Raw genomic sequence first — 26,200 nt, 5'->3', positions numbered from 1 at the left:
ACTTCTGCTGTACTTGGTCAGCACTGCTGACCTCCTGCTCCACCAGGGGTCTGACACTGAGGGTCAGTAAGGAGCATCCTTACACCTGTCTCACACCAAGCCAAGTCAGCACACATCCATCCCAATGGGGTCACAACCCCTTTGGAACAAAGGACACTGCGAGTAAAGCTTCAAGTTCATTACATTTACTATTTTTACTGTTTTTAATTATTCATTTGCATTTTAATTTTTGTTTTAAATTCTTTGCATAATTTTTGTTTTTATTTATATCTATTGGAGATCTAGAAGGAATGTGGCTTTGGAGTGCAGCTGAGCAGAAGGTACCCTATCATTTGCATGATCCGACTCACAAATGGAATAGCGTGGTTGTGTTCTCACATGCTGGGTGACAATGGGACCTCACCAATGTGTAGTAATATGCCCGTAGAAAGCCAAACTTGAAGAACCTTAGGCAGGTCAAAAGAGTAGGAACTGCACAGTTTAAGATGCAAAGGCAGGCAGCTGACTGAGGATTTCAAAATGCAGGCAGTATTTAATCTTCAGGTTAATTAATCATGTCAGGGAGGTTCAGAGATCACAGTTTCTGTATGGCACTGTGACTATGATAATCTTAAATTCAATAAGGCCAGATTTAGATTGGATGTCACCAGAGAGTGGTGGATGTCTGCAAAGTTCCATTTTGTACATTGAAGCAAAATGAGGGAATGAACCAGTGAGGTAGACCAGTCAGCCTGATGTTTGCTGTTGGGAGGTTATCAAAGTCTGTAATTAAGGATGGAGAGACTGAGCACCTTGTAAACATTCAGCTGATAAAAGTGAGCCAGACATGTAAGAATAGGTCATATCCTGATGATGCAGATTGAAGTAACATTCACAACACGGTGGAGGAACTCAGCAGGTCAGGCAGCATCCGTGGAAAAGATCGGTCGACGTTTCGGGCCGGAACCCTTCGTCAGGACTGTAGAGGGAAGGGGCAGAGGTCCTATAAAGAAGATGGGAGGAGGGTGGGAAGGAGAAGGCTGGTAGGTTCCACGTGAAAAACCAGTAAGGGGAAAGATAAAGGGGTGGGGGAGGGGAAGCAGGGAGGTGATAGGCAGGAAAGGTGAATAAAGAATAGGGGAAAACACAATGGGTAGTAGAAGGAGGCAGAACTAAGAGGGAGGAGGTAGGCAGCTGGGGGAGGGAGCAGAGTGACATAGGGATAGGGGAAGGGAGGGGGAGGGAATTACCGGAAGTTGGAGAATTTTTATGTTCATACCAAGGGTCTGGAGACTACCTAGACGGTATATGAGGTGTTATTCCTCAAACCTGAGTTTAGCCTCATCATGGCAGTACAGGAGGCCATATATGGACATATCTGAATGGGAGTGGGAAGCAGAGTTGAAGTGGGTGGCTACTGGGAGATCCTGTCTGTTTTGGCGGACGGAGTGGAGGTGCTCGACGAAGCGGTCCCCCAATCTGCGTCGGGTTTCACTGATGTAGAGGAGGCCGCACCGGGAGCACCGGATGCAATAGATGACCCCAACAGACTCACAAGTGAAGTGTTGCCTCACTTGGAAGGACTGTTTGGGGCCCTGAATGGTGGCAAGAGAGGAGGTGTAGGGACAGGTGTGGAGTAACACCTTATATACCGTCTAGGTAGTCTCCAGCCCTTTGGTATGAACACAGAATTCTCCAACTTCCGGTAATTCCCTCCCCCTCCCTTCCTCTATCCCTATGTCACTCTGCCCCCTCCCCCAGCAGATTGAAGTTTTTACACAGAGGACTTGAACCTTTCTGTCTTGCCTCTTGGTACAGGCTAGTTCTCCTGTGCACTCAAAGCTGATGCAGGGTCTCGGCCCAAAACAATGTCTGTCACTTTGTCTCAACAAGTGCTGTCTGATCTACTGGGATGCTCAAAGGAATTTGGAGCCAGAGAGATTTGGACTCTTTTGGGTGACTTAACTCATAGGGAAGCTTAGGCAATCCTTACCCCCAGTGTGAGTTAGATTTCTTTGTCAGAAAACTAGGTGATGTTTTAGTGGAATGGGGAGTGTAGGTAGTGTGATATGCAATATTTCACAGCTATTGGGAGGAAGTGAAAAAGTGAACAGGACAGAAGGGTTTCATGTGATCCATTTGTTCATAGTATGAGCTTGAAATTTTATCAATTGCAACCTCTAAACCACCAATCAGGGTGTAAAACCATAACCATTCCTTTGAAATGCTATCCTTGGTTAACTAAGACCCATCTTTTGTCTTTATCATCTCCCCATCTTAATCATCCTAAAAGTACTGAACCTAAATACTCATTTTAATCCTGCTATGACTGTGACAAAGCAAACACAAAAAGAGAAATAATGTATGAGATCATGAAAAGGCAACGTAACTTCATTGGACATGTGATTAGGAAAGAGGGGTTAGAATGCAGAATAATTATGGGAAAGATTGAAGGGAAGAAAGCAAGAGGAAGGCAAAGACAAATGATGATGGAGACAACAGCCAGAGAACTGGAAATGAATACCAATGAATTGATCCACTTGACCGGAAACAGGAGTGTGTGGGCCACGGCAGTCAAAGCTCAAACTGGGCACGGCACCTGATGATGATGATGATGATGATGTGACTGTAATGAATACTCAAGGGATATAGTGTATATAGGATACAGAAACCTCACGTTTTCATGGTGTGCTAACGATTAGCACAACGCTCTTCCAGCTCTGTGCTCCGGAGGATTCCAGCACGGTCTGTAAGGAGTTCGTATGTTCTCTCCGTGACCGTGTCGGTCTCCTCCGGGTGCTCTGGTTTCCTCCCACAGGCCAACGGTTAGTATGTGAATAGGTCATTGCAAATGGTCCCGTGATTACCCTGGTGTTAAGTAGGAGGGTTGCTGTGGAGTGCGGCTTGTTGGGCCAGAAGGCCGTGGTCCATTCTGCATCTGAGTGAATAAATCAAGAAGTGAAGCTTCTTCAGAGCTGATTATCCTGGCTGATATTCGTCTTGTGAAAACTGAGAAAAAACAAATATTAATCAGGAGTGAGGTCAGCAATGCATCCCTGGTTCTTGGAAAGGCAGTGTCCTCATGTATAGATAACATCAGCTTTTGCAGAATTGAATCTCTTGCATCAGCTCTCAGTGTAAGCTGTTAAAAAACAACATGGCTTTTGGCACGGTTTCCTATGTTTTACTTCAGTAAAGTTTTCTGTGTCAGTGCTACACAAACCTGAGTAGCTCATGGAGGGGAAGCCTCTGACAGTTCACGCAGAGAAGGAAAACACTTCTGTTGAAACAATGAGAAACACTGAGAGGTGAATGCAGCAACTCAGCGTGGATATTTGATTTATAAATATTTGAAAATGGCAGGACCTGTTGAGAGAGTGGAGAGTGGAGATGGGGCAACGCTGATGGGATCCAGGTCTTGTAACTAGAGGCTGAGATATAAAGGTAGAAAAAGTGTGTTCAACTCGTGCAGAACTCTGGCTGATTTGCATATAATTCTGGTCACAACACTTTGGTGTGGATGGTATTTACTGGGACAGTCCCGTGGATGAGGGATTTCAGCTCCAGTGTTGGGCTGCTGGAGTTAAGGTTGCTCTCCTTGAAGTAGAGGAGATGGAGAAGAGGCCTGAGAGAAGAGCACAAGATCCTCATGGGGTCAGACGGGGTAAGTCGAGCGGGTCTGTTCCCATCTGCAGAGGATTTAAAGGCAAGATTTCAGGGAAGGGCACTTTAAATCAGAATCTCTACAACTAGTGCATGTCAACACCAGGACTTGGACACTAATTCAGCATTGGGTGGCAAGGTGGTGTAGTGGTTAGCACTATGCTTTCCAGTACGGGTTCAATTCCGGCTGCTGCCAGTAAGGACTTTGCACGCTCTCCCTGTGACCGTGTGGGTTTCCTCCGGATTGGAGAGTTTGCACGTTCTCCCCATGACCGTGTGGGTTTCCTCCGGATTGGAGAGTTTGCACGCTCTCCCCGTGACCGTGTGGGTTTCCTCCGGATTGGAGAGTTTGCACATTCTCCCCATGACCGTGTGGGTTTCCTCTGGATTCGGTCTTCTTCCACAGTCCAAAGATGAACTGGCCAGTAGGTTAAATGGTCATTGTAAATTGTCCCATGATTAGACTAGGAATAAGTTGGGGGATTGCTGGGTGGTGTGGCTCTATGTTGGCCTGCTCCGCACTGTATCTCAATCAATCAATCAATCAATAAAGTACAAGCTCCAGTTACAACCTGATGTTGGTCAGATTTTGCAAGTTTGATATCAATTTCCTGAAAATGTTGTTGATTACCAGTGTAATGGAATGATAATCAGTGGTGACACACTGCAACCCGTTTGTCGATTTCAGTGTTACAGGCAGCTGGTGTTGCCATGGTGGCCTTTGGACAATCCACCTCAAGGCTCTGCACTGTCCCAGGTGTGCTGTGTGCTATACACTCTTCTTCTGAAGGCACCATGGCTCAACAAACATGGTCGTCAGATTAACGGCCTCAATAGCTCACGGAGCTTTGAATAGGTCTGTTGAACAACTCCAGCAACAGCTCAAGAGCACCAGCTCCTACATATGCAAAACCTAACTGAATGACGGTATAGGAGGATCTGTCCTGATGGAGGGTCTCGGTCCAAAAAGTCCTCAGTTCATCCCCTTCCATAGATGCTGCCCGACTTGCTGAGTTCCTCCAGCACGTTTTGTGTGTGGCTCAGGATCTGACCATTATGCGCCATGTATGTACTCTGTAAACCATCTGAGGGTGCGCAGGGATAATCACAGGCAGCACAGCCCCATCATGCAGTAAGTTGGCAACCCATTCCCTCTGTGTCTTCAACTACCCACCTATGACCTGAACCTGGAGACACAAGGGACCACTGGAATCGGCAATCTGATGGCACGAACAGTGAATTCCTCAGCAACTCAGGCATCATCTATGGAGGGGAATAAACAGTGAATTCTCCAACATCTGGTAACCTGCTCCCCCTGTATCCCTTTCCTTTGTCCTCCTGATCTACCCAGTTCCTCCTACACTCATTCTAGCCCCATTACCCAGTTTTTCCTTCTGCCCATCACCCACACTCTCTTCCTACCAGTCCCTCTCCCCCACTGTTCCCATCTGCCTTCCCCATCTCCTTTCTTGCTCCAGCTTCCTCTCCTAGCAGTTACCATTGCCTTCAGCCCTTGTCAATTCCACCTATCACCTCCCAGCCTTCATCGTCATTCCAACTCTCTTCCTCCCTCATGCTGGATTCTCCTATCACCAGACAGCTCATGCTCCACCCATTCCCCTCACCTCTTTGTAATGGCTATCTCCCCCTTATCCTAGTCCAGATGAAGGATCTCAACCCAAAACAATGACCATTTCCCTCTACAGATACATCCAGGGTCACTAAGTTACTCTGTTTTAATTTTGTGTGTGTGTGTGTGTGTGTGTGTTTGTGTGTGTGACTTCAAGAGACATAAAGCAGGTAAAGTTGAAAATCAGTTGTTCCCTTTGAACAAGTGTAACAACTAAGTTCTCCTGCAACATTTCAAGCAGGTTTGAGCACAGCTAGACTCCATTCTCTCTCTTACGCTGATCGTTCATCTTGTAGACAAAATTCAGTAGTGATGCAGTGCTAATGACTCCTGCTTGGATTTGCAGGCTTACTTTTGACTACTGCCTTCTATTCCATTGGCCCGTTTGATAACTCTTCAAATGAAACCTGTGCTAGCAGAAAGCAGGAGCAGACAAGTTACAATTGTCCAATTACTGGACCCCGCTGAAAGCACCATGGATGTAATTTGAATGTTCTATACTGCGTAGGTGACCAAAGAAGCTGTCCAAAGCAGCGTGGGCTTGTATGCCCCAGTGACACCCTAAGCCCTCCCTCAAGTATTCCCGTGGAGTTTTCCCTGAGGTAAATAACAGCCAGGCTCAGCAAAAGGAAGGTTTATATATTTTTTCATTATCTTCTTGTGAGTAAGGTTCAGATGGAAGGCTCATCTGAGTTCCACAGTAAACTGGAGGCTTTCAGTGTCATAATTACCCACCCCAAGGTGAACTGATCACTGCAATAGCCCAATCACCCTCCCTCCACAAATCCCCATAGCTCAGCCTACACCTTCATGGGGAAGGCAGGACTCCCTGTCAGGGTGCCCAAATGGGCTGTCATGTGCACTCCTACCAGTATCTGGAGTGGCTGGGGAACTGTGCCAGGGGGTGAGGTCCATGAGAGAAGCCATGAGAAGAAGTCCATTTTTAACACCTTGAATCTCCAGTTCTCCACAGAGCGTCAAACCCGCCCCGTAGCAGCCTATCACACTGAGAGTGCTGGGAATTTAGTGCAAGGCTCCAGTCAGAAACCCCTCACCTGTTCAGAAATGTAATCTTCCTCATGCTCAGCAACTACATTCTGCAGCATTTTTGCCAAATCGTTGCCAGAAATTGTAGAACAAAATTATAGAACCATCTGAATAGATGGAGTACTTAGTGTTGATGATGGCTTATTGTCAATCACATATCACACTGTGATGTGGTGTTAGCCATCGCATTGAATGTATTAGGCAGCACCTTACATACGATACAACGAAATATACTCCTTCGCTATCTGCCTACACAGCGCACATCTGCCACCATTCAGCCACCCAGGAGCTAAAGCAGTCTCAATATTTAAGCACATATGAATATTGTACATTGCTCCTTTATCCTTTTACCAATGAACACATCAAATTTCACTTTCACGTGTTCATGTTAAAATGAGACCATAAGGCAGAGGAGCAGAATTAAGCCGTTTAGCTCATCGAGTCTGCTCCACCATTCCATCAAACAAAATGCAATCTTATTGAGCTCACACAGCCAACAGCACCATGGGTATATAATCGATCATGTCGGGATTCCCAGTTAGCATCTGGCGGTACCAACCTTTGATAAATGAACAACCTTCTAACATCAATAATACCCATACCTGTGGCCAACGGGCTGAGAATGCACATTACTGCTTCACCCGTGGTGTGCTGTCACTAGTCTGAGTTGGACTCCTGGCCCCCTCCTGGCTCACCCAGCAAACACAAACGTCCATCCCCCACCCTCCACTACATCAGCGGTGCGGGTAGAAGCTGGGAACCAAACACAATGAAAATATTAACTCTTACTTACATGTGTGTGTCTTCTTCGTGATGGAAATGCCTGAAAAAGGAAGAAAGTGGCAAATCAATACGTGGCTAACATCTGTATGGTGACTATTCCTAGCTGGGCAGTCTGCTCTCCAGTGCATCCAGAGAACCTCTGAACTGCAGTGCATGCAAAGCTTCACTGCACGACAGTGCAGGCAGAGGTTGCGGCTCTCCAGTGCATGCAGAATGTGCTACAGCACTAGAACAGCTATTTTTGAAACATCTAAATTTGACCGTTTTGGCTTCCTTGGGCATTATTTTGAAATGAAGTAGGGCACTCTCCAGTGTCCAAGCTAATACCTAACCTTCAGTAGATACTGTACAAAACCACTGGGAGTTGACAATGTGCCAAAGGGTTGTTGTGTCTCTCACCTCAGAGCCCCTGCAGCTCTTCAGTTTGCAAAGTACCTCCAGCCATCCCGAGTCTGTGAAAGATGAATACAAATCTACGGTCTTAAAATTCATTTTGCATAAAAAGGACTTTAGGCTGTGCAGATGAAGAAAGGCCCGACCTGAACCACAGTGTCTGCACGCAATGCCGGTCACTTTGCAGGTATTGAGACACTTGACCCCTGAATTTTCAGAGGGACCTTTGTTTCCTTAATTGCTTCTCCCCAACTCAGAATCCCATCAATCGCATCAACAGCAGAGCAACAAATATGATTTATCTGCACTGGTAGGAAAAATAGTTCTTAGTCACCCACAGAAGAAGCAGGTTTTACTTGCCTTACCCTTGAGGATCTCTGCGAAGACCAATACTCAGTTTGCATGCTTTATTGTCACTCAAACCTCTGACTCCTACCTCCTCGCTGTGCCTGAATTGCTTTGGCCAGGGAAGGGCAGGGGTCATGAGCACTCTCAGCTTCCTGGCTTTAGGACTCTTCCAGATGTGTTGATCTTTGGCACGTCACTAACTCCACTTTCTTCCCCACAGTAGTAAGCAGGGTAGGCTCCAGCATTTATCTGTACACTTGTCCCTATAAAGAACCAACCCGCACCTGTAGACTCATCGCTGGAACCCTTCCTTGAGATCTCACACCCCCTGACCTTCACCTTGGCACAGATCCTCTGAAGGGACAGACGCACTCTTTTATTGCCATACCTCTGGCGCCCCTCCACTGCTTGATTTCATCTTCTGTCCTTTCCCTGCACCACCCCATGAGTTCGACACTCCTGACTGCCAGGACCAAGCTAAGGATTCCCTTCTGAAACATCTCCCTTACTCCATCGCCTCCTCAGCTTTCCAGTTACTCCTTCAAACGTTTCCTTCAGATTACAATTTTGATCCTTTATATGGCCGGTCATTGTGTTTGTTTAATCAGGCTAGACTCACAGAGCGGTGAACACCTGGACATCACCTGGGGCCACGGAGATGGGTACATGGAAACGTTAACACAAGAGGTTCTGCAGAGGCTGGAGATCCAGAGAAGCACACAACGTTTTTATGGAAGAACTCAGCAGGTCAGGCAGCATCGGTGGAAATGAATAAATGCTTCTGGCTGAGACCCTTCTTTCATGGAAATATTTAAGGAAAGGCAGGGTAAGCGCATCACCACAGATATGGTGGGCTGAAGGGCTTGTTCTTATGGTTTCCCATCCACCTGGCTTCACCTATCAGCTTCTAGCTATCCTCCTTCCACTCCCCCCCCACCTTTTTATTCTCCCCCTTTTCCAGTCCTGAAGAAGGGTCTCAGGTCAAAATTTGACTGTTTGTTTACTTCCATAGATGCTGCCTGGCCTGCTGAGTTCCTCCAGCATTTTGTGTGTATTGCTCGGATTTCCAGCGTCTCAAGTTTCTGTTCCTGCGGTATACCCTTCTGTGTCCTATATTCTATTTAAGAAGGGACTTGCTGAAAGTTTTATCAGGGACAGTCGGGAGGAGGCTTGGGTGGGCCTGATATGCTGATGCTGGAATCACGGTGTGCAAGCTGCCCCCAGCGCATGCCTCGTTGATTTGATTTGACGCAAGTGATGCATTTCACTGCATGTTCCGATGTACATGTGGAAAGTAAATCTCTTTAAATGACAGCATGGAACAGTGAGGCTGAATGGTCAAGGACAACACCAACACTTGTCCTGGGCAGTCCAATTCCCTGCTCCATCACCTTGGGATGGTTTACAGTGTTAAAGGCATTCTATAAATGTGATTATTGCTGAACCCCAGGGAATAAGAAAGCTCCTCTTACAAATCCAATTAATCCTGGTTGACAGGAATGTGAGGCTGGGTCACATTTCAGGGAGGGGAAGTCAGTGTGAGTGATTGCAGACAGAGTAGCTTGATCAGGATGTGAACATTGCGAATGATGCTATAGTAAGATTCAGCATGTGACCATCTGTGCCCCTCCCCCACTTCTCACTGCCAATAGTGAGCCAATGTAAACAGGAGGAACAACACCCTAATCTTCAAATGGGCACTTGGCAACCTTCTGCAATGAACACTGAATTTTCCAACTTCAGGTAAACTGTTCTCTTGTCATTTCTTATGAAGTCCTTATCTCACACTATTTCTTTAAAAAACCTTGCTGTCAGTATCGCTCATTATCATCTGATCTGCCACCTATCTCTTAGGGACCTTTATCTTACACCCCACTCCTCACCCAAGCTCTTGTTTTGAAAACTCTTCCTCCACTTCGGAGGAAGGGTCCCTGATCTGAAATGTCGACTAATTTCTGTCTCCACTGATCCCACTTGACTGGCTGAGGTCTTCCATCTCCTCTGTTTTTGTTTCCGGTTTAGTAAATTTGGGACAACTGAGTAAAAACTCAGCCCTAGTGCATTTTGCAGCTTTAATCAATGGTAAATAATCCACTTGCTTGTCTGTGAGCATTTCATTTGTTATCAGTTACCTGAACAGATGATAGTTACTGTCAGTGCCTGTCATCAGATAGACCTCAGTCCTGTGTTTGGGCGCGGTGGGTGCTGCTCACTGAAGTAAACAAGTTGTGGGACACACAAAATGCATTTCGAACATACTGTGAATGTCAGGATATTGGTCAGGGAGGTTTTCTGCATGGCGAGGAAGGAGGTGTTGCTGGGTGCCTCCAATATGTGTGGTGGTTTGTGTCAATTTCAGGAAGGAAGTACTTAAATATTGTCTCGTGGTGAACACCAGGTGCTTCTTTTTGTTAAAGCTTATAACAGAATGAGCTTTTCAGTGAAAAAAAGCAAACCACATCTGAAATAAGTGAGTGTGTAAAGTGAGTGTCGATAAAGATGGCAAACAGGCACTGAAAGATGAGACAATGGGCATCAAGGAGACTTACGGTAAATGTTTAGTCAGTGTTCAGCTGCGGGGTGATTTATCGAGGCAGGGGAGAGTTAGCCTGAAAAGTAGGTTCAGGAGGCTGTTAGATTTATAGGTTCATACAGTCATACAGCATAGAAACAGGCCCTTCAGCCCATCTCATCCATGCTGGCTAAGATGCCTCTCTACACCAATCCCACTTGCTTGTACTTAGCCCATTATCTCTGTGAAGCTTTCCTATCCTTGTACCTGCCCAAGTATCCTTTAGATGTCATCATAGTACCCACCTCCACACTTCATATGACACCTTGTTCCCTATACCAACCACCCTCTGTGTGGGAAACTTGGCCTCAGGTCCACTTTAAATCTTTGCTTCTCACCTTCAGGCTATGAAGTCTACTTTTAGACACTCCTACACTGGCTATTTAGTGTACTGTGGCTATCTACCCTATTTATGTCTCTGATCAATTTTTAAACAAAGCCGTGGAAAGCCAGTGTTAAAGAGTTGGACAGCCGACAACAGATCGATTTGTGCCGAGGCTCAGCAACAGTGTTGTGACATGTTCCAGGAATGGCAGAAGAAGAAATGCCCAGCTCATGGAATGGAATCTCACAGAACAACGTGTCATTCTGGTGAGGAGAGAGAAAGACCAGATGGAAGGTCACACCACAGGGTTACCTTCCTGAGTCACAGCGCAATCAAAGACATGACAGTGAACTCAGACCTACGTGGAGAGAGCAGGGCCCGGCACAGAGCTCACGGGGGAGAGGGCAGCATGATGAAAAGCAGTCAGTTCCACTTCAGAGCCTGCTACAGACCCAGTTTTGATCCTGACCTTGAGATCTGCTTTTCCAGAAACCTCCAGCAGAGGGACCTTGCCAGTTCTGTCACCCTGCTCTGTTTAGTGCCCCAGTCTCCCTCAGATCCCAAAGGCAAACAGCTGGGTTAATTGGCACTGTAAATTATCCCTTGGTGTAGATTAATGGCAAACACAAAATCAGAAACAAATTACTGGGCATATGTGAATAGATTAAGTGTCTAAAATACTCTGGGATTATAAAGTTCTGGTTAGGTTGCCCCTGCAGCATTCAGATCCTGTCAATGCATTATAGGAAGGGTATTGTGAATCTGGAAAGGGTGTCAGTGAGGTTAACCGGGACACAAGGAAATCTGCAGATGCTGGAATTTCAAACAACGTACACAAAAATTACTGGTGAACACAGCAGGCCAGGTAGCATCTCTAGGGAGAGATATAGTCGACGTTTCAGGCCGAGACCCTTCGTCAGCATCTTCCTATAGATGCTGCCTGGCCTGCCAGGTTAACCAGCATATTGTTCTGGTTAGAAACGTTGTTTTCTCTGGTGCAGTGGAAGCTGAGGGGAGACCTCATAGAAATTTATAAAATTATGGGAGATATAGACAGCTGCTATCTTTTCCCCGGGATTGAAATGGCTAGTATTCGAGGGCGGATGTTGCTGAGAACAACCAATCACATTTGTAGTACAGGCACGACAGAGACAGAGGCATAGTCATAATCGAAGACTTCATCCAGGTGTGTTTGAAGAAAACCCTGCCCAATTACCAATTACCCAATTGCCATCAGCATATAACCTGTAGGACCAGAGGTCCCAACACACTAGAGCACTGTTATGCTAAAATAAGGAATGTCTAGCGTTCCGTCCCCAGACCGCATTCCGGTAAATTGGATCACTTGGATCAATTGGATCCTTCTGCTACCTGAATACAGGCAGAGGGTCAAGGGCAAAACTCCAGAGATTAGGATAACAAAGAGATTGCTGGAGGCAAAGGAGTGACTATGGGATTGCTTCGAGTCAGTGGACTGGGCTGAGTTCAAGGACTCACACCATGGTTGTAACAGACTTTATGAAAACCGCTGTAGGCGAGTGCATCCTCACAAAATCATTCAGAGTCTTCTCCGACCAGAAACTCTGGATGAGCCATGAGATACGCAGTCTGCTAAGGCCAGATCAGAGGCATTGTCTGGTGACAAAAAGAAATACAAAAGGTCCAGATACAATTTCTGGAAAGCCATCTCAGGGGCAAAGTGGTAATTCCAGAATAAACTTGAATTAATGAAGGATGCTTGACGGTTGTGACAGGGCTTGAATACTGTCACCTCTTATAAAGTTAAATCAAGTGACATAGGCAACAGCAGAGCTTTGTGTCCAGATGAACTCAACGTCTTATATGCTTGTTTGACAATCAAAACATGGAGGAGCCATCACAAACTCCCACATTCCCCAATGATCCGATGATCTCAGTCTCTGAGGTCGATGTGTGAGCAGCCTTTACGAGGGTGAAACCGCGAAAAGCATTCGGCCCAGACAGGGTACCTGGCCAAGTACTAAGACCACAAGACCACAAGACATAGGAGCAGAATTGGGCTATTCGGCCCTTCGAGTCCAGTCCAGCATTCCATCGTGGCTAATCCCAGATCCCATTCAACCCTATACACCTGCCCTTTCACCATATCCCTTGATGCCCTGACTAATCAAGAATCTATCAGCTTCTGCTTTAAACATACCCACAGACTTGGCCTCCACTGCAGTCTGTGGCAGAGCATTCCACAGACTCACTACTCTCTGGCTAAAAAAAATTCACGTTACCTCTGTTCTAAAAGGTCGGCCCCCAATTTTGAGTTTATGCCCTCTAGTTCTGTATACCCCCATCATAGGAAACATCCTCTCCACATCCACCCTATCTAGTCCTTTCAACATTTGGTAGGTTTCAATGAGATCCCCCTGCATTCTTCTAAATGCCAGTGAATACAGGCCCAAAACTGCCAAATGCTCCTCATATGTTAACCCCTTCGTTCCCGTACTAAAGACCTATGCTGATCAACTGGCTGGTGTGTTTACTGAGATCTTTAACCACTCACTTTGGCAGTGTGTGGTACCCTCCTGCTTTAAGCAGGCTTCAATTATACCGGTGCCCTGGAACAGCATGGCAACCTGTCTCAATGACTATCGTCCAGTAGCACTTACATCCACAGTGATGAAGTGCTTTGAGAGGTTGTGATGAAACATATCAGCTCGTGCCTGAGAAATGAATTGAATCTGCTGCAATCTGTCTACCGGAACAATAGATCTACAGCAGATGCCATCTCCTTGGCTCTTTACTCAGCCCTGGAACATCTGGACAGCAAAGATGTATACAAAAGTATTACAAGGACGACTTTATAGACTACAGCTCGGCATTCAATACCATCCTACCTTCAAAACTAATCAATGAGCTTCAAGACATGGGCCTCTATACCTCCTTATGCAATTGGATCCTCAAATTCCTCACTTGCAGATTCCAGTCAGTTTAGATTGGCAACAACATCACCTCCACAATCTCCAACAGCACAGGTGCACCACAGGGCTGTGTGCTTAGTCCCCGGCTCTCCTCGCTTTGCGACTATGGCTGTGTGGCTAAGCACAGCTCCAATGCCATATTCAAGTTTGCTGATGACATCACTGCCGTAAACTGAGTCAAAAGTAGCGACGAATCAGCATATCAGAGGGAGATTGAAAATCTGGCTGAGTCGTGCCACGACAGCAACCTCTCACTCAATGTCAGCAAGACCAAGGAGCTGATTATCGACTTCAGAAGGAAACCAGAGGTCCATGAGCCAGTACTCATCGGAGGATCAGAGATGGAGAGGGTCAGCAACTTTAAATTCCAAGGTGTTATTATTCTGGAGGACTTGACCTGGGCCCAGCATGTAAGGGCAATTATGAAGAAAGCACAGCAGCACCTCTACTTCCGTAGGAGATTGCAGAGATTTGGCAAACTTCTGAAGATGTGTAGTGAAGAGTATATTGACTTGTTGCATCATGGCCTGCATGGGAACATTAATGCCCTTGAACGGAAGATGTTACAGAAAGCAGTGGATACAGCCCAGTCCACCATGGGTAAAGCCCTCGCCACCACTGAGCACATCTACAGTGTCTATAAAAAGTATTCATTCCCCCCCCCCAGGAAGTTTTCACATTTTATTGTTTTATAACATTGAATCACATGATTTAATTTGTTTTTTTTTTGATTACTGATCAACAGGAAAAGACTCTTTCATGTCAAAGTGAAAACAGATCTCTACAAAGTGATCCAAATTAATTACAAATATAAAACATAAAGTAATTGATTGCCTAAGTATTCACTCCCTTTAATATGGCACACCAAATCATCACTGGTGTAGCCAATTGGTTTTGGAAGTCACATAGTTAGTTAAATGAAGGTCACCATGTGCAGTCAAGGTGTTTCAATTGATTGTAGTAAAAATACACCTGTATCTGGAAGGTCCAACTGCTGGTGAGTCAGTATCCTGGCAAAAACTAGGCCATGAAGACAATAGAACACTCCAAGCAACTCCACAAAAAGGTTATTGAAAAGCACAAGTCAGGAGATGGATATAAAAACATAAAGCCAAAGCTACACAGGAATGGCTTAAAAACAACAAAGCTAACGTCCTGGAGTGGCCAAGTCAGAGTCCAGACCTCAAACAAATTGATAATTTGTGGCTGGACTTGAAAAGGGCTGTTCACTCATAATCCTCATGCAATCTGACAGAGCTTGAGCAGTTTCGTAATGAAGAATGGGAGAAAATTGCAGTGCCAAGATATGCAAAGCTGATAGAGACCTATCCACATAGACTCAAGGCTGCAAAGGTGCATCTACTAAATACTGACTTGAAGGGGGTGAATACTTATGCAATCAATTACTTTGTGTTTTATATTTGTAAATAATTTGGATCACTTTGTAGAGATGTGGTTTCACTTTGACATGAAAGAGTCTTTTTCTGCTGATCAGTGTCAAAAAAAAGCCAGATTAAATTCACTGTGATTCAATGTTGTAAAACAAAACATGAAAACTTCTAAGCGAGGCGGGAGTGGGGGGGAGGAATGAATACTTTTTAAAGGCACTGTAACTGAAGCATTGTTGCAGGACAGCGGCATCCATCTTCAGTGATTTTTAACACCCAGGGCAACTCTCTCCTCGCTACTGTCATCAGGAAGCAGGTACAGGAACCCCAAGACTCACACTACCAGGTTCAGGAACAGTTACTATGCCTCAGCCACCAGGCTCTTGAACCAAAGGGGAAAAGTTCACTCAACTTTGCTTGTCCCATCATTGAAAAGTTGCCACAACCAATAAAGGTCTCTTCATCTTATGTTTTCAGCATTTATTGTTTATATATTGATTATTATTTCTTTCTTCTTGTACTTGTACAGTTTGTTGTCTTTTGCATGCTGGTTGAGCGCCCAAGTTGGGTGATCTTTCATTGATTCTGTTGTGGCTATTATTCTATAGATTTATTGAGTATGCCCACTGGAAAATGAATCTCAGGTTTGAATATGGTGAAATATATGTACTTTGATAATATATTTAATTTGCGTTTTGAATATATTCTACTTAGATGCGGCAACTGGGATGGGAGAAGATGAGCTGCGTACATAATCTACTGATGCCTCTGGACACATCTTCAGTGATGTTCCTGGAATCATGGGGTGTTTTGGGTCTTTCAACAACATACAACCTCCTCCAGTTGACCCAGCCGGGGCTGATCAGACCCCAGCTTGTGTCCAGATGGCTAGCTACTTCTGACTCCATGGCTCCCCTCTTTTGAGCCACAGCCATCTTGAGGCCCTCTCTGCTGCATCGGTGGTACTGCGGATGGCTCTCCTCTTCCTCTCTCCCTCGATGCCCAAATTGCTGAAGGCTCTGGGTAAGGAACGGGCTGCAAATCCCCTACAACCAACCTCCACTGGGAGACACCTCACTCTCCATCCAGCCTGCTGACAGTTGCTGACCAGTCCTGCATACTTGGAGAGCTTCCTTTCAAAGGCCTCTTCCAAGCGATCTTCCCATAGAACTGTCAGCTCCAGCAGTACCACTTGCTTAGTTGACTCAGACACTAGGACAATGTCTGGTCGCAGGGTGGTGGCTGTGATACGGTTGGGGAAGTTCAGCTGCCGTTCAAGGTCTACCAATAGCTGCCAGTCCCTTGCAGAGGTCAGAATGCCTGCAGATGTTCTTTTGGCGGGTATTGGCTGCTCCCCAGCTCTGACAGAGGTATAGCTGATGTTTCCATTGCCCGGTGTTTCTGGATTCTCAAAATTACAGAATGGCCTCTTTGGACAGAGATGGAGAAATCTATTCACTATGAGGATAGAGAGTCACTGGAATTCTCTGCACAAGAGGTCTGTGGAGGCTCAGTTCACCTGAAGAAAATTACCACAGAAATCAATAGCCTTTTAGATATGAAGGGATCTGAGAGATATGGAGTTAATGCAATAAAGAGATGTTGAGTTGAAGGACCAGCTCTGATCTCATTGGATGGCAGAGGAAGCACAAAGGGCTGAACATGTTTCACACATGAGCAAAGGCCCATGAATTATGGTGGGGCGATGGAGTGGGGAAAACATAAACTTCAGACTGTTAAATTATTCTGAACGTCCAGAGGTGCCCTCTATCCTCAGAGTGGAGTGCTCCTGCTCTCTGCCAGGGCTTGACCTTTTGCTGTGACCTCTATTTCCAATGGAGTGAAGGATACAAGGATGCATCAGCCTAGGACAATGAGTGGATCTACAGTGTATTCACCCAACCACCTCATCACGGGACACCCGCTGATGTCGTATGGATAGCATTTACTCCCTGAATCCATCTTCAGTGCTAGTCTGACACCTGTCAGGCAAAGTGGACTCCCACAGAATGAAGGGGGTTGACCATGAGAAATTAGTGGTGGTCCGCTGAGTGAATAGAAGATCTTGTGGTTCATAGAGAGGTATGTGTTTGATGGAGAACTCCAGGAGTGGAGTCCATCACCACCTCAGACTGGAAAGCTGGTGAACCTCCTCACCTCAGGGTAAAGAAAGTCTTTCCCTTGGAGAATCGATGAACTTCCTGTTGCAGTGAGCAGCATACTGGAGAGATATGGTCCCATTGTAATTGCCTGAATGGTCCCAAGGCCGGGAGGTTGAGAGTGACAGTGACATTGACCTCATGGACAGAGAAATCTAACTGCAGGAGTTTGGCTGAAGGTTTGCTGTGTGATGACATGTGGAGCAGTTGTTGGATCGAGATGGTATGTCGAAACCCTATCTGATCTGTCAGATTGACATAAACTCAGTGGCCACTTTATTAGGTACACCTGTCAATTAGTGCAATTGCCCAATCAGCCAATCATGTGGCAGCAACTCAGCATGCAGACATGGTTAAGAGGGTCAGTTTTTCTTCAGGATGGGAAAAGAGATGTGATCTAAATGACTCTGACCATGGTTGGTGGCAGATGGTTTGTGCTTTGAGTATCTCAGAAACTGCTGAACTCCTGGGATCTTCATTTTTTGAATTTATTGAGATACTACAGTGTGGAACAGGCCCTTCCAGCCCTTCGAGCCACACTGCCCAGGAACCCCAAATTAATCCTAGTCTAATCATTGGACAATTACAATGACCAATTAACCTACCAACTAATATGTCTTAGGAATGTGAGAGGAAACTGGAACACCCAGAGGAGACCCACATGGTTACGGGGAATGTACAAACTCCTTAGAAACAGCAGCAGGAATTGCAGCCGGGTAAAGCATGGTGCTAACCACTACGCTACCGTGCTACTCCATACACAACAGACTCTAGAGTTTACTGAGAACGGTATGAAAAACAAAAAGCATCCAGTGAGTGCTGGTTCCGTAAGCAAAAGCACCTTGTTAAAGAGAGATGTCAGAGGAAAATAGCCAGAATGGTTCCAGCTGACAGGCTGAGTTATTATCCCCCTCAACCCCATTCTCCTGCCTTCTCCCTATAACCTTTGATGGCATGACTAATCAAGAACCTATTAATCTCTGCTTTAAATGTACTCAATGACTTGGCCTCCAAATCGTATCTTAGGTAAGAGACCCAGAACTTCTCACAATACTCAACTGCAGTCTGACCAGTGCCTTATAAAACCGCAGCATCACATTCTTGCTGTTAAATATCTAGTCCTCTTGAAATGAATGCTAACAGTGTGTTTGCCTTCCTTACAACTGTCTCAACCTACAAGTTAATCTTTGGCGAATCATGCACAAGGATTCCCAAGTTACTTTGTCTTATGTATTTAATATTTCAGTAACATTTGAGTCCTATTGTAAGTATATTGTTTGATTAAACATTCTGTTATTTACATAATGCATTGCGAGTTATACGTAAAAGTATGTAAATAGCATACGTTATTATGCCATCATGTCATATATGCTCACCTCACTTACAATGAAAATGAAGTTAGACTTGCATTCCTGGCTCCTTGTTTTCTTTGAATTAGTTTTATATTAGATAATAATGACAATTAATAAGATTTAAACAACGCCGAGTCAAATACCTGCCTGTTGAAGTGCGGCATGATGTTTCATTTAAAAAAAACACAATGAGAAAAAGTTGAGTTAAACGAAAAAGCACAGCACATTTTTTGGAGCAGTATGTTTTCCTTGCAAAAGGAAAGATAATTAATTGTTCAAAAAAAGACAAAAAACAGAAGAATTCATGAGTTCATAAGCAGTAAATACTGGGTAATAATTATAAATTTAAAAATGAGCAGAAATGGCTGGCTACATCAGAGAGATTGATGTGCTTCATTACACAATAGGTGACAATATAGTAAGCAGAGTATTTTAAAGCAAATGAAATACCCAATGAGAAGTGATTGCTAATTTTGTTGAGTGCTTTGGGGTAAAGACATACAGTTTGCTTAGAAATTTAAATGTTTCAGCCAAATCAGCTGAAATGAGCTTTGCTGATATTGTGAAAGTAATGCAGGACCAGTTAGAACCAAAGCCATTATTGATTGCCGAGCATTTCAGGTTTCTTAAGCAGAATAAAAAAAGAGGTGTATGTGGCTGAGTTAAAGAGGTTGCCTGGGCATTGTCAATTCAATATGGCTTAATGATGCACAGAGAGATTGTTTAGTTTGTGGAATTTTACAAGAAAGCAGTCAAAAATGACTTTAAGTAAAGCATAACTTACATTTAAACATGCTGTTGAAATAGCTGTGTCCATGGAAACTAGACAGAGATATAATTGAAACAGTCAGGAATGAAAATGAGTGTTAACAAAAATGCAGTGTCTAGATGGAGGCCTGCCTGTCTGAACGAATTGTGTTACCATTATGGCAGGGGCTCGCATACACCAGAGCAATGCAGATTTAAAGACAAAACTTGCAAATAATGTAACAAAGTAAAACACATAGAAAGAGCATGTCAGGTAGACAAAAATAAGTGGACTGTACAGGGAAGAGAAAAAGATAAAAAGTCAAGTTGTAGTTTCAAAAAAAGCACTAATCTGCATGTTGTTGATGAAAAATCTGATAATGATGAGAGTAACACAGGACGGTGTAGTTTTGATGTGAAAACTGACAATGGACCATAAACACTCATAGATGATATCGTATTTGTAAGTAGGATGCTGTGCACAATTCTGATTTGATGGAGACGGACGTGAGAAGCACAGAGGAACATCTGGAGAAACTTCTGAAATGCCCGGTTCGCTGCCGCTGCTACTGTGCGATCGAGAATCTCCGGAGGGAAGGCCCCAAAATCCCCGGCTTTGCCTGCTGCTGGTGACCGAAGCTGGGGTCGAAGCGTTCAGCAGAGATGGTGCTTGGTACTCGTTGTCGGAAGGCTGGTCGGAGGCTTGAAGTTTTCGGATGACTCAGAGTCGGACTGTGGTCGGGCATGGCAGGGAGAGTTATTCTTCCTTCTCCCGTCTGCGTGAGATGTGGGGCTTTCGAGAGACTTTGAACTTTTACTGTGCCCATGGCCTGTTCTTCATCAAGTTATGGTATTGTTGCACTGTTGTAACTATATGTTATAATTATGCCATTTTTGTTAGTTTTTCAGTCTTGGTCTGTCCTGTGTTTTTGTGATATCACACTGGAGGAATATTGTATCATTTCTAAATGCATGCATTACTAAATGACAATAAAAGAGGACTACGTGTCCTCATAATCTAATCTATAATCTAATAAAGGGCTTTGGAGCAGCACCTGCACCTGCACTCTGATAGAAAGCTATGGGCCAGGTGTTGTGAGGTTGCTACCTGGATGATATCATTGTTACCGGTAAGGATGACAAAGAACATTTCCAAAATCTCTGGACAGTGTTAAAAAGATTAGAAGATAATGGGAACAACAGGAATTCTGCAGATGCTGGAAATTCAAGCAACACACATAAAAGTTGCTGGTGAATGCAGCAGGCCAGGCAGCATCTCTAGGAAGCGGTGCAGTCAACGTTTCAGGCCGAGACCCTTCGTCAGGACTTCATTAGTTCTGACGAAGGGTCTCGGCCTGAAACGTTGACTGCACCGCTTCCTAGAGATGCTGCCTGGCCTGCTGCGTTCACCAGTAACTTTTATGTGTGTTGCTAGAAGATAATGGGTTCAGGGCACAAAACAACAAGTGTGAACTATTTAAACCAAGCATCACTTACTGTGGTCACACCATTGAAACAAAAGCATTATGCAAGTGCGCTGAGAAAATTCAACCCGTGGTGGATGCCCCAAGGCCAAAGGGCATATCACAGCTGCGATCCTTTTTAGGATTTGTCAATTACTGTAACAGGTTCCTTCCAAACCTGGCTGCTGTGTTCCATCCCTTGAACTCATTGCTACAGATTGGGAAGAAATGGCAGTGTGAGGTGGCTTTCCAAAAGGCAAAGGGAATAGTGAAGTCAGACACTGTACTCACACATTATGATCCACACTGTCAAGTGAAGCTTGCCTGTGATGCCTAGCCTTAAGGTATACGTCTAATGAATTCTCCATAGCCTCTGCATCACGTAACCTTACTGTTGTACAGAAAAATTATGCACTGATTGACAGAGGCCGTGAGTGTGGTTGTGGGTGTAAAATATTTCAACCAGTAATTATATGATAGAGATTTTACCCTCATTACTGACCATCAACCAACTAGAGTCCACTTTCAATCCAGTAAGAGCTGTTCCACTAACAGCAGCGGCACAAATGCAGAGATGGACACAATTACAAGATCGAATTCAAGAGGACAACTAATCATGGAAGTGTTGATGGATTGTCCCTTTTACTCTTGCAAAAGGAAATACTTGAAACATTTACAGAAGAGAACACTTCCCTCGGTGTATTCTGCCTGAAGTAAATTAGAAGTCACTCTATTATGGCAGAAATGATCCAAAGAAAAACTTGAAAAGACCCCACACATGGTAACCAAAAATAACTGGAACGTACACAGCAGAAACTCCAGTTGCCCTGTTGTTACCAGCGCTGGGATGAACTTGCCATTGATGGGAGTTTCCTTACGTGGGCAATGAAAGTTGTTGTACGGTCCAAACCTTGAGTTAAAGTGTTGGAGAAGCCACATGCTGATCATGTAGTCTTGGTCAAAATGAAAGTGTTGGCTCAAAGTTTTGACTACTGGCCTGGGATAAATCAGTAGATTGAGCAGCTCGCCATATAATGTTCCGTATGCTAACACACGCAGGGATGCAAAGAGCAGCGCCCTACGTTCTTGGGAATAGCCTGCATTGCCTTAGCAAAGGGTGTATGTGTATTTTGCCAGACCATTCATGGGCACAAATTTCTTATTAATAGTGAATGGAGCTACAAGATGGCCATCAGTGTTCCCAATAGCCTCCACTACAGCCTTATACACCACTGATCTGTTGGGAAGTCTCAGATATACCAGAACGCTTGGTCAGTGATAATGGACCACAGTTTGTGTCGGAACAGATCCAAACATTCCTGAAAATGAATGGAATAAGGCATTTTACATCTGCACCGTACCACCCAGCTACAAGTGGCTTGGCGGAAAGGTTTGGCCAGCACCTAAGGAATGCACTGTGAGCAATGTCAGCAGAGCACACTACACTGACACTGAATCAGAAGCTCGCCAACTTCCTCCTTGCATATCCCAATGCAGCACTCTCTGCAGTCAACCACTACGCTGTTCTTGAGTCTCCTCAAGCCTATTCTCAGAAGGAGTATGCAGGAAAAACCACTGAGGCAAACCAAGAGCTCCTCAAACAAGGAGATTCAACGTTTCACTCCTGGACAGGCAATCTTGGCAAAAGAGTACAGAGTGATCAAGAGTGGATACCCGGACAGAACTGGACCACCTCCTACACAATGGAGATTGCGTCTGATGTCACCTGGAGAAGACACATCAATTGGTTGGGGAAAGCAGAGTCAATTTTTAGAGAAGAAAGGTGTTCGGAGCTGTCAGAGCCACTTCCTGAAGTCCCAGAGTCAACTCCTACAAGCACCACAGAGGAGGGGACCTCAGAACCTGAGATCGTTTCACAGCCACAAATCTCACCTGTCAAGCAGAGTGATTGCAATTGTCAGGAAACGTGTTACTCCTCAAGAGTAAGAAAGAACAGCAACAACTAAATCTATAGGCCTGAATGGGACAATTTAAAATTTGCTATGCTGTGGATGTCTATGTAGTAGTTGTATAATATGGTATGTGATATATACGTGATTAAGAAACCACACTGACTTTAGTCTTTTTTATCACGCGCCTCAAATCTCATCCTTGTCCCAACCACTGAAAACAGGCTAATTGATCTATAGTTTCATTTCTCCTGCCTCCTCCTTTCTTAAAGAGTGGAGTGACATTTGCAATTTTCCAGTCCTCAAGAATCTAGTGATTCTTGAAAGATCATTACCAATGCTTCCACAATTTCTTCAGCTACCCCTTTCTGAACACTGGGGCATAGTCCAGCTGATCCAAGTGACTTACTTACCTTCAGACCTTGCAGATTCTCAAACACCTTCTCCTTAGTAATAACAACTACACTCACTTCTGCCTCCAGACATTTTCAAATCTCAGGCATAGTGAAATAGTGATAACCGATACAAAATAATTACTAAATTCCTCTGCCATTTCTTTGTCCCCGTTACTACCTCTCTAGTGCTATTTTCCAGCTGCCTGATATCTACTCTCACCTCTCTTTTACTCTTAATATATCTGAAAAAAACTTTTGATATCCTCTTTTATATTATTGGCTAGCTTACCTCCATATCTCATCTCTTCTCTCCTTATGGCTTTTCTATTTGCCTTCTGTTGGTTTTTAAATCCTTCCTAATTTTCTAATTCCTTCTAAATTTTGCTATATTGTATGCCCTCTTATTTGCTTTTATGCTGTCTTTGACTTTCCTTGTCAGGTATGGTTGTGTAATCCTCCCTTTAGAATACTTCTTCATCTTTGGGATGTATCTACTGTATCCTTCACCTTCTGAATTGCTGCCAGAAACTCCAGCCATCGTCATTCTGTCATCATCCCTGCTAGCCTCCCCTTCCAATCAACTTCGGTCTGCTCCTCTCTCATGCCTCTGTCATTTCCTTCACTCCACTGTGATACTGATACATCTGACTTTATCTTCGCCTTCTCAAACTGAAGTGTGAATTCTGTCATATTATGGTCATTTCCTGCTAAGGGTTCTTTTACCTTAAGCTCTCAAATCAAATATGGTTCACTACACAACACTCAGTCCAGAATTGCCTTTGCCCCACAAGCTGTTCACTGGAGGAACTCAGCAGGCCAGGCAGCATCAATGGAAAAAAGTCCAGTCAATGTTTTGGGCTGAAGCCCTTCGGCAAAAATCTATCTATTGGTATTCTACAAATTTTCTCTCTTGGATCAGGCACCAACCTAATTTTCCCAATATGCCTGCATATTAAAATCCCCCATGACTTTTGTAACATTGCCCTTCTGACATGTCTTTTCCATCCCCTAATTGATAGCTCACATCCTGGCTACTGTTTAGGGTCCTGAAAATAGCTTTCACTTGTATGTTTTTACCCTTGCTGTTTCTTAACTCCACCCACAAGGATTCTATATCTTGCGATCCAATCTCACCTCTTTCTAAGGATTTGGTTTCATATTTTACCAGTGGAGCCCCATCCCCTCTGCCCATCTGCCTGTTCTTTTGATACAAGATGCATCTTGGATTTTAAACTCCCAACTGTGATCTCTTAGCTATAATTCACAAATGCCCACAACATCATATATGCCAAACTCTAACTGCACTACAAGGTTATCTACCTTATTCAATATACTGTGTGCATTCAAACCTAACAACTTCTGTCCTGTATTCATCACCCTTTTCAATTTTGCCCCATGTTACAGTTCAACTCATCCCACTGATTGCAATTTTAGCCCATCTGCTTGTCCTTCCCCACAGTTTCACTACACACTGCATTAACTTACATAACAACTGCCCCAGCATCAGTCCTATCACTCCAGTCCCCACCCCCCTGCCAAATCAGTTTCAGCTCTCCCCAACAGCTCTAACAAACCTGCCCCAAGGGTATTGGACCCTTTGGGTTTAGGTGTCACCTGTCCTTCTTTGCCTGGTCATTATTTCGCTCCTGTCTTTAGGAATTTGCTCGGTATTCTTCCTAACAGTGGTTAACTGTGAAATTGCTTCATTAGCTTTGGAACATCCCGAGGTTGTGAAACTCAAGTGGGGAACATGACAGAAACACAGGTAAATGATGTTAAGTTTGGACTCACATCTAAAGCTGTGGAGTGTTGATCAAAAGTGTCCCTCCAGCATATCCACACTTCAGTGAGAACGGACACCGATATTGTTTTTAAAGTAGGACATCGCAGTCTTCATCCCAAAGCTCCCTTTTATCTGACAAGTTTAACCTTCTGAGAAACTTTACAATGAGTTGAGGCTGTTGACATTAATTCTTCAGGTCACAGATGATCCCTGTGGTTTTGAAAGTAATTTCAGTTTTTTTTTTCACCTTGACAAGCCATCCCAACTAGGGTGAATATAAAACCTCATCCGTGAACAAACTTAGAATTTGAATCATAAACAACGCCTCATGTCTCACAGCGATTAACTTAGCCTAGTTTCCGTGTGCTCCTGATCTCTCTCTGTTTTCCCAGTGGATTTCAAACCGCAAACTCATTGTCCCAGAAGCACAAGAAATACAGCCTGAGATGGTAAAGTATTGAAATACCTGTGACAGAAGGAGCAAGGAGATCACTTTAAGTAGCTAGAACAAAAGAAATGAATGAGTAATGTTCAATCTAACGACTTGAATGGGAGACATCAGTAAACTGCTGGGGCAGGTGTGGTGAGTAAGCTTAGACAGTTCTCAAATGTTCATTATCCCATGGTAACAAATTGTGTGCATGAACTGATCTTACAGCTACACATGGCCTGACTTTCACTATTTGAAGGCAATGCTGAATTATTTCTTCCCAGGGTTTAGGAAATGTTATTGGGTTTTCCAACTCCTGTTCAGCATTCCATAGAAACGTGTTATCAAAGTCCAATGCAAGCATCTGGCTGGTACGGATGGGGGTATCTTCCCTGAGCGAGGGCTGAAAAGGAAGTCGGCATTACTCGGGGCAGCATCATTTCTGTCCTGAACCTGGTGCCTCTAAGAATTGTCCAAAGTAAAAGCAAGAACAGGATCTCTTCATTTCTGTGAAGGCAGTTGATCTGAAACACCAGAGGCGTGGAAAGGTGGACAAAGCACTGGAGCAATGAGGTACCATTCCTTGACACTTGCACTGGTTCTGCTGTAGACCTGTTGGTGAGGGTCACAGCTTGCCTCCCACTGTGAAGAAACGTGTAAGGCCACTTTCTGCAGGCCACTAACTTGAGAAGGGTGCGTCACATTCCCCCTCGACCGATCCAGTCAAATGCTTTAATAAGGCTGGGAAAAGGAGGTCATTAATGCTGCCCCTTGTATGGTCTCACAGTTGTCATGTGGCCAATTTAATGCCCACTGTGCCTCAGGACTGATGGAATGGACACTTTGGGGAGCAGTTCTTGGCCGAGGAGGAGGCTGTTGAGG

General features: G+C 44.6%; 1 protein-coding gene across 2 annotated transcripts in view; it reads right to left on the bottom strand.

The window, feature by feature from the left end:
• The window catches only part of roraa (RAR-related orphan receptor A, paralog a), a 616,780-nt gene that overhangs the window by 212,543 nt on the left and 378,037 nt on the right, over window positions 1-26,200 (bottom strand). For both annotated transcript variants that reach the window (XM_072282213.1, XM_072282212.1), the window contains exon 2: window positions 7,113-7,142. In XM_072282213.1, coding sequence (XP_072138314.1) covers window positions 7,113-7,142 — 30 coding nt within the window. The remainder of the gene's footprint in view (window positions 1-7,112; window positions 7,143-26,200) is intronic.

The sequence above is a fragment of the Mobula birostris genome, chromosome 18, assembly GCF_030028105.1.
Source record: "Mobula birostris isolate sMobBir1 chromosome 18, sMobBir1.hap1, whole genome shotgun sequence".
Classification (NCBI taxonomy): domain Eukaryota; kingdom Metazoa; phylum Chordata; class Chondrichthyes; order Myliobatiformes; family Myliobatidae; genus Mobula; species Mobula birostris.
Note: the sequence above shows the minus strand (reverse complement) of the source record. Positions and strands in the feature narration are given on the sequence as shown.